At 35.2% G+C, this 18,400-nt stretch overlaps 1 protein-coding gene across 12 annotated transcripts in view; it reads right to left on the bottom strand.

Annotated features, from left to right (window-relative positions):
* INPP4B (inositol polyphosphate-4-phosphatase type II B) overlaps nt 1–18,400 on the bottom strand; it is a 775,173-nt gene that overhangs the window by 167,908 nt on the left and 588,865 nt on the right. For all 12 annotated transcript variants that reach the window (XM_058721302.1, XM_058721291.1, XM_058721289.1 and 9 more), the window contains 2 exons: nt 8,384–8,514; nt 7,895–7,999 (listed from right to left, as the gene is read on the bottom strand). In XM_058721302.1, coding sequence (XP_058577285.1) covers nt 7,895–7,999; nt 8,384–8,514 — 236 coding nt within the window. The remainder of the gene's footprint in view (nt 1–7,894; nt 8,000–8,383; nt 8,515–18,400) is intronic.

Genomic DNA, 18,400 nt, shown 5'->3' with positions numbered 1-18,400 from the left:
GTTTTAGAATTGTTCATTCATACTTCTGCTAGGAGTGAATTTACTAAGGGAAGTACAATGTTTGTAATTTGTTTTTAATATAGCCTTATAATATCCAGTGTTTCCTTAAATCAGATCCTTTATTTCCCATTCTTTTCATTAAATTATCATTTTTTATAATTTTATTTACCATTTGTTATTTTAAACAAGATATTAAAAATAAATTAATAAGAAAGCATATTGGGAATATGAAATTCTAGGGAAAGGTTACATAATAATTAGTATCACAACAATCAGGATTTGAAAAAAAAATAAGAACAGAAAGGGAGCCAATTTCCTAACATAGGTATATGTTCTCCAGGGTGAAGGTACCAGGAGGTAAAACACAGGAGACTCCCCAAATATTCTTTATTCTTGAACTTCATAGAAAATATTTCAAATAGTCAAGTAAAAAGTAGTGTTGCTATGTTTCAGCACAGCTAGCAGAACTGAACACTTTATCTATATTTTAGAAGACATCTCTCCCATTTCCCCACCTTGCAAGCCAACCTTAATAATCCATTAATATCAAGAGGCTTTCTCCACAGGGACAATAAGTGGAGTTTATGTCTGGATGCGGAAAGAGCAACTAGGTCTCTCTTGCTCTCTCACTTTCTTGCCGTTTGATTCTACCTACCTTGATTAAAACCATTCCTCAAAAAGCTGGGATCTTTATGTGCCTATTTTGTAGAGGGTCAAAGAATTTAGGTTAACCTAACCTTTGTATATTTGAGGTCTTCAAAAAGTTGAAGTGTTAAAATTTAAACATTGATAACTCTGATATTGTGATTTATAACATAAAAAAGACAGCCACAGGCTCACAATAGTCAGTCAAGAGACCCACATCAGCAAACCAAGGCTTAATACCTAATCTAACTGCAGTTTCAGCCCCCCAGGAATGTAATCTTTAACTAGTCAACATAGAATTTCTTGGTCAGCACTAGGAGATTTACTAACAGGTCCCTTCCATTTCCCTTAGGATGATCTTGCCTAAAACAATGGATTCCTTTGCCAATCATTTTCTTTTTCCCCATTTCCTCAATACCTTTAAAAAAATCTTTCCTTTCTTGTAGCTCTACAGAGCTCCTTTCTATTTACTAGGTGGGATGCTGTCTGATTCATGAATCATTCAATAAAGTCAATTTGATCTTTTAAATCACTCGGTTGAATTTTTGTTCCTTAACAATAACAGGAAATAAAGATTTGGTCTTTGTTCCCTCTTCTGGTACAGCGGTCCTAAAAACCCTTGGAATTTCCTCAGCGTTGAGAGCTTTTCTCATGTTTAATGAAGTGACTATCAGACCTCACCTAAGGATAGGGACTGGATGCCAGTGAATCAAACAAAGTGATTAGAGGTTGGAATTTTCTATCCCTCCTCTCACACCCTGCCTCCTGGGAGAAGAGAAGAGCTGGAGATTGACTTCAATCCTCAATGGCCAATTACTTAATCAATTATGCCGATGTAGTGAAGTCTCAAACGAACAAACAAACAAACAAACAAAAACACAACCCAAAGGACTAGGTTTGGAGAGGTTCCGTGTTGGTGAACATGTGGAGATGCTGGGAGAGAGGTGTTCAGAGAGCATGGAAGTTCTGGATACTTTCCCTATGCTTTGCCCTGTGCATCTCTTCCATCTGGCCATTATATCCTTTTATAATAAACCAGTGATCTAGTAAATAAAATGTTTTTCTGAGTTCTGTGAATAGCTCTATCAAATTAATTGAATGCAAGGAGAAGGGAACCTTTGATTTCAAGCCAGATAGTCAAAAGTACAGGTAACAAGCTGGACTTTCGATTGGCATCTGAAGTGAAAGGCAGTCATTAACCTGGGAATCTGATGCTATCTCCAGGTAAATAATGTTAGAATTGAGTTGAAATTTAGGACATTCAGTTGGCATCTGGGGAGAGTTGGAAAATAGATGATGTGAGGAAAGCCCCATCCCCACACTGGAATGGTTCCACAATCATGAATGACCAAGGAGTGGCTCTGAAAGAAACAGAAAGTAGCTGCTGAATGTTATTCTCAGAATTTACATGAACTTAAGCAAAAGAATACAGCTGTGCTCTTCAGCTATGGATATGTTAGGTTTGTCACATAATCTAAAATAAGAAGATGCTGTATACAGCTATATAATCCTTAACTTTGAAATCATCTCTGTCATACTTTACACTAATCACTATAATTTTTAAATACCACACTCTCACTGAAATCACAAAATCTCAACTCTTGGGAGTCTTAGTATTTTGCAAATATTGTTTGACAATTATCATTTACCAATATCACAGTATTGGAACTGCTAGATTTATCTCTTTGGTCCTTTCACCCTTGAATGCCACTTGCAATTATGAAAAAAATGGTAGACAGATTTTGGTACACTATGGAATTCATTTCCTGGTATCTTAGTGTAGTTGATGAAGAACAGTATACACTTAAAGTACTATGTTCAGTCTTGGCTGTAACAGTTGTGCTTTTTAAAATTCAGTTAGAACTAACTGAAATGTATTGTATTCCTCTAAGAATGAGCAGATATACAAGTAAACAAATAGTCAATAAAAATAAAACTCTTAAATAACAATCTTATCATTCATATTTGTCTCCTTGGAAAAATTTCCTCATTTTATCCTGCTGTTTAAATTATCTATCTTTATGATATGAATAGTCCTTAACTGTATATAATAAAAGCTTTCATATTTTTGATACTTAGAGGCAACTATAAAAATCTAGGTGGACATTTATTTTATGAAAATTTGAGCAATAAAATCAGAGGTCTTTTTTTCTTTCTAAAAAAAATAGAATCTGTGTGTCTTCTTTTTTTGATAGTTCATATCTCAAAACTTGTCCTTGGCTTTGTGAAAATGGCATCATACACAGCATAACAGGGAAGTGGAATTCAAGTTGCGAATCTCATCAAGCTAAAGATACTAGGTTGGCTTGAAATTTAATAATAGGGCTGCCTCATAGCCTTTAAAAGCCATTTAATAATAGATATGAGATAATAAGTCTATTTTTTCCCAGAAAAATCTCTTTAAAGTTCCTACAACTATAAAAATAGTTCTAATGAAAAGAAAAAAAAAAACATAGACATGCTGATCTCGTTTCAAGGAGCAATTTAAGCACAATTCCTGACTTCAACATGGCCCACAAAATAACTTTGACGTGAATCACAAGAGAACAAGGAATTTTAAGGGAAAACTATTTCAAAATAGTTGAAACAATTTGGCAACATCATGAAACATATCTAAAAGTAATTATACTTCATTGATGATGTGATATACTCAAACTCGAGACACAGAAATCAGGGAGCTCTAAACAGCTCCTCATTTGTTCCTTCCCTCAATGTGGATGTTTGAAAACTAAGGAGCAGAGGTTAGCTGATTCATCCTAGTTACACAATAAATTCTGGCTTATGTTGCACCTGATTCCAACTATAGCTTTATGATATACTATAGATTTTTCCTTTCTTTTCTTTCTTTTCTCTTTGTATCTTTCTTACCCTGTCTCCTTGTCTCTGTCTCTGTCTCTGTCTCTTTGCCATGTACTATAATATGCTATTATATATCTATAACACAAAATAAAACAACTTAAACACAGAATAATATCACAAGAATCCAGGGTGCCTGGGTGGCTCAGTTAAGCATCTGACTTTTGATTTTGGCTCAGGTCATGATCTCATGGTTCGTGAGTTTGAACCTAACATCCAGCTCTCTTCTGTCAGCATGGAGCCTGCTTCAGATCCTGTGTCTCCCTCACTCTGCTCACTCTCTCTCTCTCTCTCTCCCTCAAAAATAAAATAAACCTTTAAAAAAGTGTTACAAGAATTCATATTTTATAATATTCATAACTGGTTTTCTATTAAAGTAATATTCACCGGGGTAGAAAACTTTGTTTTTAATTTCAAGGTTTTGTCTTTGTTACTGTCACTGCCATCTAAGATCTCTATTGGGATTGTATTTGCTGTATTAAGTAATGAATAAGGGTGAAAAGTTAACTTAATGGGCCTGGGGACACCTGATGTCAAATGGAGGTTATTTCATTTGTCAGTATGAGACAGGACAACATTAGTTCTGCTCAGTTACTTGTTTCTAGAGCTAGACATTAGCCTTGTGTTTGGTGAATCTGCCTGCTATTGTTTGCAAAGCTGCCTATCCAAATATATCAGGCATATTAATCAAATGTGGATTGAGGTAATTTACTAATGGTGAGAATGAAAATAAATGTAGACTACATCCAAATAACTCACCAGTGAAAATACCAAGGCTTGGTCAATCTTACTTGCATCATTACCTTGCAAAATGTTGTCTATAATGCAGCTAAACATTCAAACCAGTAACCATGGATCTTAAATTTAGCTGAAATTATTTTAATATGCTGACTACATGTTATATAAGCAAGTAGAAAATTTGATTGACTGTCATCTTAAACTTTAACCATTTTATTTTGCAAATAAGAAAACCAATGCTCAGAAAGCTTATTTAACTTAGTCAATATCAAAAAGGGAATGGTAGGACCCCAAAAATTCAGTCAAGTTTTCAATTTCTATTATAACATATAGTTGGTGATATAGCCTATAAAGCACTTACTTTACCTAAATTCCAATCTCAAGTAATCAATTTTCAACTTATAAAAACATATTTTAAAAAACATATAAGCTTAATATTCAATATTACATATATTATATGTATACCATATATATGATGTATATAAAATTATTTATATATGTACAATACAATACAATACAATACAATACAATACCTGTAAAATTTACATGAGGTGCCTTGGAGAAAAAGTCAGTATGCGGTAGAACTCAGTACCTTTGCATTAATTCTTGGCTATGAGGATATCTAGCCTTTTCCCACATTTTCTCCTTTAGGTCTTCAAAAAGAAGAACCAGTCTTTCTGAAAACTGCTCTAGAGCAAAAGTCTTCTAGTTCATGAGTCGTACCCTAGTTCTATAACATCAAAATCTTGCTTTTCTCTATACTACTTGATATTTATCATCACAAATAAGAAATTCCTCTATGTATCCTGTTATTATGGGTTGATTTATGCTTCCCAGAAAGATATCCTAGAATATGACCTTATTTGGAAATATGGTCTTTACAGATGTATTCAAGTTCAAATCAGGTCATTAGGACAGATCATAATTCAGTGTGAGTGGTGTCCTTAAGTGGGAGGTTTGGAGATAGAGCCAGACACAGTGGAGACGATGTTAAAATGTGCAGGGAACACCGTATGACGCATTGATAAACCAAAGAAAATCAAAGACTGCCAGCAAGCTATCAGAAGCCAGGAGGAGGTAAGGAAGAATACCCCTATAGGTTTCAGAGGGAGCTAGCTTAGCCAAAACTTTGATTTCAGACTTCTGGCCTCCAGACTGCAAGACAATAATTTTTTTGTTTATTTAAGCCATTCAGTTTGTGGTACTCTGTTACAGCAGATCTAGGAAACTGATACATATCACAAACCAAAATAATTAGGAGAAATTATATTGGCTTTTAGAAATTTACTTCAGTTGCAAGTTTCTTCCTCTCAAATTACAGAAACCCAAACTGAACACATTGTTTTCCTTCTAGCTCACTCTGGTCCATTTTTCAGATAGCATCTTGGAAAGAACAGCACAAATGGTTCTGTTTTTGTTTTGTTTTCAAGAAGTAAGTATAAGAAAAGGTCACCTAGATAATATTTTTTTTCTTTGGTGGAAATATGTTAGGATCACTGCCAAATATTTGAATGCATATTTAAATATACATCTGTATCAATTGGGCCCCAACAAGCCACTTGGTTTGAGGAGATAGCTATCTATCCACAGATGTACTGAAGTTGTCCTTCTCTCATTTCTTCCTTCTATCAGTCATTAAGTGCTTACATATGATAATTTTTCCAAAATGCCTAAGTCATCTTTTCTCTAAATCTGGCTACTTCTTAGTTCAAGATTTCATTGTCCCTTAATAGGCTCTTCACTGATCACTTTTCTCCTTTTTTTTTTTTTTCCAACTTTTATTTATTTATTTATTTATTTTTTATTTATTTTTGGGACAGAGAGAGACAGAGCATGAACGGGGGAGGGGCAGAGAGAGAGAGGGAGACACAGAATCGGAAACAGGCTCCAGGCTCTGAGCCATCAGCCCAGAGCCTGACGCGGGGCTCGAACTCACGGACCGCGAGATCGTGACCTGGCTGAAGTCGGACGCTTAACCGACTGCGCCACCCAGGCGCCCCCACTTTTCTCCTTTTAACAGACCTGATAGAACTGAAAGATCGATTTTGTTCCTGTGATGGCAAAGGCTACCTGTTTCATAATGGCTATTATTGTTCATTCCAGGTGTTTTACATACTCCAACTCACTTAAATAGGAAAAGTACACTTGCTTAGAAAGTAAATAACCGACTTAAGGTCATACATCAAAAATGGGAGAGCTGAAATTCTGTTTCATTTCAAATTACATAAACCTTACTATATCATTAGAGTGATTTAATATTGGTCATTAGAAAAAAATACATTGGTTTTCAGATAGATTTTAAGTATTTTAGTTTCTTTATTATTTATTTATACTTTGGTTTTGATGATTTTTAAAACCACTGGATGTTATGTTCAAACTACTGGTAGATATGCAGCAATCAAGGAAGAGTTTCTAAATGCTTTGGGCCAATCCATTTCATTTGTATTTCAGTTCTTTCAGTGACATAACTTCTGGTGAAAAGGAGCCAAGTTAAAATTTTAGATAGTAGATAAAGGTTACTAGAGGTATTAACATTACACATCATAATGATTATAACTACACTTAAACTTGCACATTAGCTGGTTCATATATATAATCAATATGTACAAACACAGAAAAACTGGTTAATTTTTATGCTTGTAAAACTTCAGATGATTCTAAAGCAGAATAGAGATTTTGACTTTTCAAAACCTAGTACCTCTATATTGTGACAATGGCTACAAAATAGGGTGTTAGCATACATCTTTAGATGTATCTGTGTGTGTTTGCATGTTGATACACTTATCCTGAAGGATTGGGTGATCTAAAGTAACTTTTGGCTCCAGGAACATGGGTACTGGTAGGATGACTATAGCACTTGCCATTAAACAGGGAGACTTTTAAGAGGGAAGAGAGGTGAAGAGCTTCTTTAACAATGATGCTGGACAACAAGCATAATATCAGACTTCGATGTATGTGAATTCAGGCATATAGTCACTCTACTTATGCACAAAAATTGATATTGCAATAAGTTAAAGGAAGTGGGAGATGAGAAGAATATTTTAAAATATTTTTTTTACTAAGAAATAGCAAGGAATCATGTAGAATGGCAATGAAAGCAATACAGTGTTCGCTGTAAACTTCATTCAAGTATGTTTATAAAAATCTATACACTTTTCCTTGAAAAATGTTTCTCACAACTGAGTATAGTAAAATACTCTACCACTTTCTTTCTGATAAATTCCCTGCTCATAGAGAAGCGGGTGATTCTGTTGATAGTCACCACTAAATCAGAAAAACAGCTCATGAGTCTATCTTTGGGCTCTGATTTTTCAAGATAGGAACAAAATGAACAAGTCTTGTTTTTCCTTTTTCTTATTAAAACAGTAGCACAGTTATTAGCCATCACTGGTACTACTTAGGAAGCTAACATTTACTTTGTGTATTCACCTGTTACTCAATTCAGGTGCCACATTTTTAAAGTATTGTTTAGAAACACAGCAACAAAAATGCTATACCCCCTTTTTTAGTAATCAGGGTCATTATCAAGTTAAATTGCTTCATATTCATCTTTATATAATTCTGAAATTTTAAATTCTGCCAATAGTCAAGCTTTTTAAAAAAAGCACACACTAACATAATTTGCTCATTAAAAAAAAAGAATATTATATATTACCTTTCAAGTGAGGGCTGTGGACATGCATTCTTTGCAAATGTAGATTTACTGGAACAAATTCTAATGTTTTCTCTCCTTTGCTGCTGCTTGATTTGAAAGAGGACCCTAAGTGGAAAAAAAAACCTGAACATTATTATTAAGTAAATAATAAATGTGTGTGTATGCACGTATGTTGAAAAGTATGCTTGATATAGAAAAATGTTACAAGGATTTCAGAAAGGAAAACATATTTGTATAAGCTGCTTTTCTTTACTGAAATTCAATTTATAAGTTCTCAGTTATTCTTATAAGAATACCATGAGATAAAATAGTGCAATTTGTTTCTTCCTGGTCTATCATGCCAAGAGGGTAGAGTTAGAAATAAAAGTTGTTTTTTTTTTTAAATTTTGGCTCTTCCATATCCATAACAACTATGTTTATTATTGTTTTCACCTAACATATATGAAATGGAATTTAGTTTGAATACGTAAAAAGTTTTTGCTTTCATACCTGTTTCCTTGCTAAGTTCTGTCAGAATATCTTGGTACATATTCACCATTTGATCACAGTGAGTAAGGACATTTTTCCGTAGATTGTCCCAGTGCGGAGAAAGCTCACCAAGTTCCTTTAGCTCCTGGTTTCTGTTAAGAATGGAAAAGAGGGGAAAATAATAATTTTGATCTTATGTCCACAGGCAAGGAACACTATAAAGGTTGCCAAATTAAAAAGAAACTGATTTACCATCCATTTCAGGAAAGTTTTATGCACTTATTAGAAAAAAAAATATTTTCTTACATCAGCCCTAACAATATCTTTCCAGATATGTCTCCTGAGGCAAGAGAAACAAAAGCAAAAATAAACTATTGGGACTACATCAAAAAAAACAAAAACAAAAACAAAAAACACTTCTACATAGCCAAGGAAAAAAACCAACAAAACTAAAAGGCAATCTATTGAATAGGAAAAGATATTTGCAAATGACATATCCAATAAAGGGTTAGTATCCTAAATATATAAAGAGTTTATACAGCTCAACACCAAAAAATCAAATAATCCAATTAAAAAATGGGCAGAAGACATGGATAGACATTTCTCCAAAGAAGACATACAGATGGGCAACAAACACATAAAAACTGCTCAATATCACTCATCATCAGGGAAATGCAAGTCAAAATCACACTGAGCTATAACCTCACACCTGTCAGAATGGCTAAAATAAAAAACTCAAGAAACAACAAGCATTGATGAGGATGTAGGAAAAAAAGGAACCCTCTTGCATTTTGGGGGGAAATGAAAACTGGTAAAACCACTGTGGAAAATAGTATAGACGTCCCTAAAAAGTAAAAAACAGAACTACCTTATGATCCAGTAGTTGCACTACTGGGTATTTACCCAAAGAATAAAAAAAAAAAAAAAATACTAATTCAAAAGGATTTTGCACCCTATGTTATAGTAGCATTATTTACAATAGCCAAATTATAGAAGCAACCCAAGTTTCCATCAATCGATGAATGGATAAAGAAGTAGTATATGTATGTATACAATAGAATATTAATCATAAAAAAGAATGGAATCTTGCCATTTCCAACAACATGGATAGATCTAGAGAGTAAAATGGTAAGTGAAATAAGCTAGTCAGAGAAAGACAAATATCATATGATTTCACTCATATGTGTAATTTAAGAAACAAAACAAACACATAAATGGAAAAAAAAAAGAGACAAACCAATAAACAGACTCTTAACTATGGAGAACAAACAGATGGTTATCAGAGAGGAGGTGGGTGTGGAGATGGATGAAATAGGCAAAGGGGATTAAGAGTACACTTATCTTGATGAGCACTGAGAAATATATGGAATTGTTGAACCATTATATTGTACACCTAAAATTAAATAACACTGTATGTTAACTACATTGGAATTAAAATAAAATAAATAATTTTAACACAAAGGAATATATGAGTAATTTAGGTCACCCAAACATTAAAGTTTTATATGGCAAAGAGGTAAAAAAAAAAATACAAGTTAAATAAATGTTTCCACTGGTAAAACTTCACAAAGATGGCAAAAACTTAACTATCCTCTATATATTTATATAATATATAAATATAATATATATAAATATATTATATATATAATATAATATAATATATTATATTATATTAATACATATATTATAAATTATATATATAATATATATTAAAATATTATACATTAATATATTAATATATATTATATATATAATATATATATATGACAATTCAGTTAAAAACCAAACACTAAAACCTCAATAGAAAAACAGCTAAATCCTAGACTTCAGCCATCCAAAATAAAATAACGTGGAAAAAAATAATGTGGGAAGGGCTATCTGACTAGGCCTGAAGGAAACACAAGATATTCCAGTAACCCAGTTTATTTATAATATAGCTGTAAAATATTTTAAAAGTCTATAAATGGTATAATCAGTTGTGATTTATTGGCCTCAGTTTCTCTCAAGAGGACAATTTAAGTAAATGCGGTATGCATGTTTTGTCTTTTCTTTATCAAAAGGAAGAGCTAATCCTGCCATTTAGGTTTTAATTATTACCTTTTATCTAATTCTCTAGCCTTTAGCCAAGTTAATTCAAATCATCAGAATGCCTTTTTAAATTATAATGATAAATAGTCTAACATGCTGCTTGGTTAGATCTCTTACTCATTTCTGTAACCTTTTACCAACAACATTTTCATGAGGCTAATTTAACCAGCAATAATGAACCTTCTTTGCTATTTTGGCTGTGAAACATGCTAAATACCAAGCTAATAAATTCAGAAGATGTAGAATCTCTAACATCCTGTTAAATGTAAGAATAATGGATGGTGTGCAAAAATGTGACTTGCTTTTAAATGCTCGTAGCTGCCTTTGTTTTGTTTCAATGGGGATGCAGTATAGTAGTGCTGCATCTTTGATCTGATGTCTCCACAATTTTGGCGAACATTAATCTCATTTTTAACTTTTCCATAGATTAACTTTCTTTAATTTTTTTTTTAACGTTTATTTATTTTTGAGACAGAGAGAGACAGAGCATGAACGGGGGAGGGGCAGAGAGAGAGGGAGACACAGAATCGGAAGCAGGCTCCAGGCTCTGAGCCATCAGCCCAGAGCCCGACGCGGGGCTCGAACTCCCGGACCGCGAGATCGTGACCTGAGCTGAAGTCGGATGCTTAACCGACTGAGCCACCCAGGCGCCCCTCCATAGATTAACTTTCATCACACAACATTTATGCGAGAAGAAGTGGTCAATTAATAGACAATAAGAGTTAAGAAAGTTCATGACCGAAGTTGAAGGGGAGACTGAAAAACTGGAGAGTCAAGTTCTCTGTGTGCACTCAAATGGCTGGACAAATTCAAATTCAGGACAAAACAACAACAACCAACACAAAAAAATAATTCCAAAAGCCTGAGATATCTAAGTCAAAAGATCTGGGCAATTAGGTCAGATATGAGATAGACAGCAACTGTGACATATCAACTTACATTATTTTCAATATACAGTTAAAATGAAAATGCTAGCTAAGTATTCCTATTTAATACTCATAGATGCACTATGGGTTTATAATTCATGTTGTCCCTGAATCCTTGTCAGAAAGAATAATGGAAAGAGAGGGAATGAGGGAGGGAAGGAAGGGTGGTAATGAAGCTGCTGAAGGCATTGTAGGATACTGGGGTGGGGTACGTCTCCTTCCCTAAGAGAAACCTGGCAAAGCATGGTCAGAAAAGTTTAGCGTTCTTGGGGACTTGAGATAAGCTAAAAGGAGTCCATAATGTGTTGTTTACAATTTATTACACTCCTCCAATATGTCAAAAATGATATACAGAAATCTATAGATGAAACCTGACATTCACTGCTCATTTCTGGCACTGAACAGCTACATGTTCTAAAAGGGAAAAACAACCAAATAAAGCTTCTCTGCATTGACGAAAACCCTCAAATACAGAGGAACTATAAAATAAAGGTATAATAAACCAGAGCAGAGTAATAAAAAGTTAGAAAACAAAATGGGACATAGTAAGAGGATAGTTGTAAGTTTAAGAAAAATGAAAGAAATTCATTACATTAATACACTAAAATAGACAAAGAGAGAAGGTACTTAGGGGTACTCAAATCAGGTAACTTTTCAGTTGGGAAGGTGAGGACTGTTTACACTACATTTTAATTTGTTACTCAATGAACAAAACTTGGGAGTTGAAGGACCTTGATTTGTATCTCAACCCAGGTTCTCTAGGAAGCAGAGACAGATCAAGCAATCCTAGGTCAGCAAAAGGGAGGTGAGAAGAGAAGTGCTGTAGGAGAAACAGAAAGTAGACATAAGGTGGGAGGTTACTGAGTTGGGCAGAACTTCACAAGAAAACATGGCTGGTTACTTGGTCATGTGAAACAGCTCTAGATAAGTCATACGGAACCAACGCACCTTGGAAAACTTTGTTAAATGGAAAAAGCAACATTTATATGCCAGTTCCTTACCACCTTCTATAGTATTTCATTGGTAAAGATTCATCCTATGAGACATTAACTCCTCTGCACTTCTGCTTGTCTCTTTTGGGTGGCCACTGGGGAAGCAATATCCCAGTGGAGATAGAACTGTCCTGGATCTAGTCATAGGTACCTGAACCATTCTGGATATAGATGCCATTGGGGGCATGCTAACACCTGGTCTTCACCCTGAGGGAGGCTGATATAGCTGGTGGTGTTAGGAAATAAGGTGACAATGGTGGCAGCATCTGGAGCCCTCCATTGGGCAAACAGTCAAAACTTGAGGACAAGTTAACGTTGGCCCATTATAGAAAAGTACATCAACTGGGCCCAGGAGAGGCCACCCCTTGTAGAACTTGCACTTCCATCACTCCCTGACATCCTTGTGGCATATAAAACATCATCCCTCATAACTTCCCTAAGAGGGAAGTTCAAGTATAATCCTTTCAAGTGATGACCAGATGCAATTCCCCAAAATGGAGTAATGAGCCAAGCTATAATATGAAATATTCCAGCAATCCTTGGGGCCTTAGTTGACATTCATCACCAATCTCTACCGCTCATTCTAGATTTTCCTCACATTCCTTTGGCACTTCAGCTGGTCTGGGGTGCTGCCTTGTGAGGTGATCCAGACATTAATCCCAAGTGATTAGGCCCTTAGTTTCTTTGCTTTTAAGGAATCTTAGTTACTGTAATCTCCCATGCACCTCTGGGCACGGAGCACATCTAAGTGCCAGGCATATTTCTCTTCACTCAGATTATGAAGCAGCAGCCCTATTTCCTCACAATGATAAGTATCCCTTGCCATCTTTGCTGGTCCATTGTAGTAGTAAGAAATGCATGATAATCAGACCACATGTGAACCACACATAGGTTTCAGATAAGTGGGACTCTATGGCTTACTGACAGAACTGCCCCTACCCATGCCTCAAGAACTAGGATTCTAATTGGCAAAGTCTAAGGTGGTAGGGAAAAGAAGCACAACTCCACTAGTGGGCATCGTGATTGATTGTAATAAGGGCTCCCCCTTTTTCCGAGAGCTGAGTATTCTACCTATGGTAGACATCCTCTATCAGCTGCTGGTTTAGCATACAAACTTCATCCTGGAGACCAGTACTCCAATCCTAAGGTTTTGTTCCCCTAAAACGGGGCCTTAGCTGAGCCTCTCATGGTTAATAATGTTCCACTACTGTATTAGATTTGTGGCTTTGGGGTGGTAGGGCATGCAGTAATTTCAAGCTCACTGTTGCACCTCCTTTGTTATAGCAAGTATCCTTTGGTAGAAACAATGTTATGTGGGACATCATATCATTGGTCCAGGCATTCTGAAAGCTGTCAGATGTGGGTAATGGCAGTGGCACTGTGAACAGTAAAGACACACACACATCCAAACTTTGTTTTACCTACTTAGGACAAATTGCCCTCCTCTCCAAGTTGAAAGAGATCTGATGTAATTGGCCTGCCACTAAGTAGTTGATGGGTCTTCCCTAGGAATGGCACTCTCTTAGGATTCACTCTCAGTTATATATTAGTGCTTGGTTAAGCTCTAGACAAAAAGTCTCAGTGATATGTGAATCACAAATAAAACTCAAAAAAGCAAAATTATTGACATGCATAGATGATAAAGGTCTTTTTGTGTATGTATATGTTTTATGTTACTGATTTCCCCCATTATTTGTCATTTTACCAACATATGTTACAGGTGGAACATATGTGTGTATGCCAGTTTACACCTGTCCTTCTGTCATAATTATTAGCATGTCTTTATTTTCAAAATATCTTGTTAGGCTGTCTAAGTTACAGGAAACCAAGGTTAATATAACTTTTTTCATCTTCTATTGTGATTATTAGCACATCCTTATTCTCAAAATATCCTGTTAGACTGTCCAAGTTACAGGATACCAGAATAAATGTAACTTTTTTGATATAGTTTTAAAAAATAACTATAAACTCACAGAATGTTACAGTTGGAAGGAAGTTCAGACAATAATGTGAAACCTCTTGTTTCACAGATGGAAGCATCTCAGTGAAACAGCTTGTTTGTCTCTGAGTCACTAGAATACCGAGTCTTTTAGACTATAATCCCCGTTTCCACTCTTTTCCTCAGCCCATATAATTCCCTGCTGTAAACACACACATAGACACAAAATTAAACTAAAAAACAAACAAACAAAAAAACCAGAGTGCCTTATTTATTGAAGGTACTTAATGAACATAAGCTGAATAAATGGGGTTTGGAAGGAGTGGGGCTATTGACTTCCGGAACTACATTTGTAAATTTTCATGTACTTTTTTTGTTTTAATTTTCATGTACTTTTAAAGTGAACTTTGAACAAAGGGTAAGTTATAGTTTGGTATTGTTATATCTGGACCTTTTAGTTAGAATGGTACAGCTACTAGGTATGCAGTGCATGGTAACTGATATTCCCTAAAATATGTTCAAGTGTATACTGGTGTCCAATATTACAAGACCCATAGCCAGAATCTTTGCATGTCTCCACATTTATCTGGGTAGCAATCTTGGGATTAATGTTACAGTTAAATAGTTACACATCTTCACTCTGCCTTTGGTGTGAATGGCAAAAGAGATGAGCTGTGTAAATGCATTTTTAATCCATAGAAAAATATTTTTAAAAATACTCCGTCCTCATCTGTAAACATTCTCATTTATTCACAGCAACAACAGCATCTACTTTTAAAAGCTGTCTCCTTCAACTGCTACTTTACAACAATAACGACAAAAATGTCTTTCTGGAAAATCCACTGCCCTCCTAAACACATACAATCTTTTATGAATTCATTACTTTGCTATCACTAGAACTCTACGTTTCAAAAAAATCTTCTAAGAGATAGGCTAGGACTCTCCTAGAGTCCAAGAAGTAGCCAAAAAAAAAAAAAAGATGTTGAAAGAAAAGACTGAATATTCAAATACTAATAAGCTTAGGCCTCATACACATTAAACATTTTTTTGGCATTTACTGCCATCCATTCCCTTTTATGTTGCTACCTGCAAAAATAATAGGTAAACCAGATAAAATAAATCTCAAAGGAGACAGATGATCACTAAGGCTTACTTGAAAAATATCTTTACACTCTGGATCTTGGCATTCCAACTGTAAAAGTGTGATATTCTTGATACTTGATGAAATATTCATGCCAATCTCTGCAAATAACCTCATGGTACACTGTTTGTCTACATGGCTTCTTTTGTCCTACCTTGTTTAAATATTTCAAAAATATAGGCTTTGCCTCTTCAGCAAAATCACAAGTTTCAGGAGGTCATTCTGATCCTCTGAACCTTCCATAAAGGAACACACTACTAAGCATATAATATGCTTGAAACACCAGACTATTAAATAGTGTAAGGAGAAAAATGAGATTAGAAACAAACAAACAACTCTATGAAGAACGAAGGGAAATAACTGAACACAAAATCAGTTCCAGGGAAACCTGAAGAAAAATAGCCAAACCTGTTTTAAAGTTTTTACATATAATTCATAAAACATTGGAAGGAATATTAAATAGATGGATAGTTTTTAAACTTCTTTCCCTACACCCTGTGGCTCAGGGACAGGGGAGGGTGTTGATGAAAGAGAAGTCAAGTACATGAACAGGCATCAGGACCTTTTCCTTATTCCAGCCAATCACCAGCTCCAATTGAATTTTTTTGATTAATACTGAAATTGCATGTACAGATCTTTTTTTAAAAATTTTATTTAGTTTTGAGAGAAACAGAAACAGCATGAGCAGGGGAGGGGCAGAGAGAGAGAATCCCAAGTAGGATCGGCACTGTCAGCACGGAGCCTGATGTGGGGCTCAAACTCACTTGAAACCATGAGATCGTGACCTGAGTCAAAACCAAGAGTCGGACACTTAATCGACTGAGCCACCCAGGTGCCCCCCCCCCATGTATAGTTCTGTATGAAAAAAATAAGTTTTTCCTGCTAAAAAAATAAGATTAGGTTTAAGATCACCAAAATAGAACATAGTTAAAAGAAGAGAATGTTTATCTTCTATTTACAACATAGTTTTAAAGCCTACTGATGATGTATTCAAGGAGAAATTCCAACAGCGGGAATATTTGCTCTAAGTCTGGGAGTGTGGTACACTGCCTTATTTATCTTTGTGTCCTACCACAGTCCTTAGTTTGTGGGAAGTTTTGAGCCTGATGACTGACTGAATGAAAGGTTTGCTTACAGACTGTTGTTGTTCAATCTTCCTGAAATTTGAGATCAAGTCAGAATATAAACTAACCTAAAAGTAGAATGTTGAGCTCTGTCCCAGTTAAAATGAATAAATGCAATAGATAAAATGAGATACTGTTGAGTCCTCTAACCTTGTATGATCTAGGTCTGCAACTCTGGATTGGTCATGTCTTCTTTAGGGATAGAGAAAGACCTGAAAATGTATCTTCATATGGCATTCCTTACTGTGATGGTTAATTTTATGTGTCAATTTGGCTGAATCACAAGGTATCCAGATATTTAGTTAAATGCTATGGTAGGTGTTTCTGGGTGAGATAAACATTTGAATTGGTATACTGAGCAAAGTACCTTGTCCTCACTAATTTTGGTAGGCCTCACCAAGCAGTTGAAGGGGTTTAGAGCAACAGGTTGACCCCTCCCTGAGTAAGAAAGAATTCTCTTGACTGGCTGACTTTGAACTAGGACATTGGCTTTTTCTTGCCTTTGCACTCAAATTGAAACAGTGGCTTTTCCTGGGCTTCATGCTCACTGGCCTTTGGATTAGAACTGTATCATAGACTCTCCTGGGTCTCCAGTTTGTGGACTTACCCTGAAGATGTTAAGATTTGCCAGCCATCATAACTGTGTGAGCCATTCCTTATAATAAATCTGTCTGTCTCTGTTTCTTTCTACACACACATACACACACACACACACACACACACACACACACAAGGTATTGATTCTGCTTCTCTGGAGAACCCTCACTAACACACTAACTATACAGGGATTCCATTACAAAGATTTCCTTCTGTTTGGGGCAAAATGTTGGGGAAATGGGGTGGGATGGAAAAATCTAGAGTGTAGTTCAGGACATTTCATGATCTTCTATCTCTCTTGCCATATTTTATAGATACTCCTGATTAATCTTCAACAAAGAAGAAAAGAATTCAATGGGAAAAAGACAGTCTTTTCAACAAATGGGGCTGGACAGCTATATGCAAAAGAATGAAATTGGACCACTTTCTTACAACATAAACAAAAATAATCTCAAAATGGATTAAGGACCTATATGTGAGACATGAAAATCCTAGAAGAGAGCACAGGTAGTAATTTCTCTGACATTGGCCACAGCAACATCTTTCTAGACTTCTTCAAAAGAAAAATGACTATAGAGTTGCTTAGCTCGTCTAAGGGACATGCACAAGAAATCTCTCTAGTGCTTAAGTCACTGCTCCATATGTGAGCACCTCTTTTACTAGGACTGTGAACCCAGAATAATAAAATTTTAAAACCTGAGTATGTAAATTCAAAAATTCCTGAAATTATGAAAAGTAATCAGTGTAAGAAAGAGTAACTGAGAATAATAGTTAATTCATTTACAAGAATGTAGGAGGACCAAATAGCCTGATAAAAATTCATATACCAAAGGCCCAGTAAAAAAGGCATTAAAATGTTATTTGAAATTGTTATTACCTCAGTAAATAGAAATATTTCCCCACAATGAGCTGCACAATACCACTTTGTAGAATAAAAATAGCTATACAATTTAACCAGAGCCTTCTGGTAGTTATCATACTCTAAAACTACATGCGGGCATACACGGGTACAAAGTGTAATAGCCAGGTTGCTTTCATTTATTGAGCAAAGTTAGACCTTAAATCAAACCTAAAAGAATCATAACAGAATTTACCCATTAGGGAAAAAAAATTAAACACTAAACAGTCAATGAAGAATAGATGACATAAATGACTCGGGGGTGGCTTCAATTTCATAAAGTGGTTGGGTGACACCATAAAGCTGAACAAAGTTCAACTAGATGTCAAGTTT

This window comes from Neofelis nebulosa, chromosome 3, assembly GCF_028018385.1.
Source record: "Neofelis nebulosa isolate mNeoNeb1 chromosome 3, mNeoNeb1.pri, whole genome shotgun sequence".
In the NCBI taxonomy this organism is placed as follows: Eukaryota; Metazoa; Chordata; class Mammalia; order Carnivora; family Felidae; genus Neofelis; species Neofelis nebulosa.
This window is presented reverse-complemented; position numbering and strand designations above follow the sequence as displayed.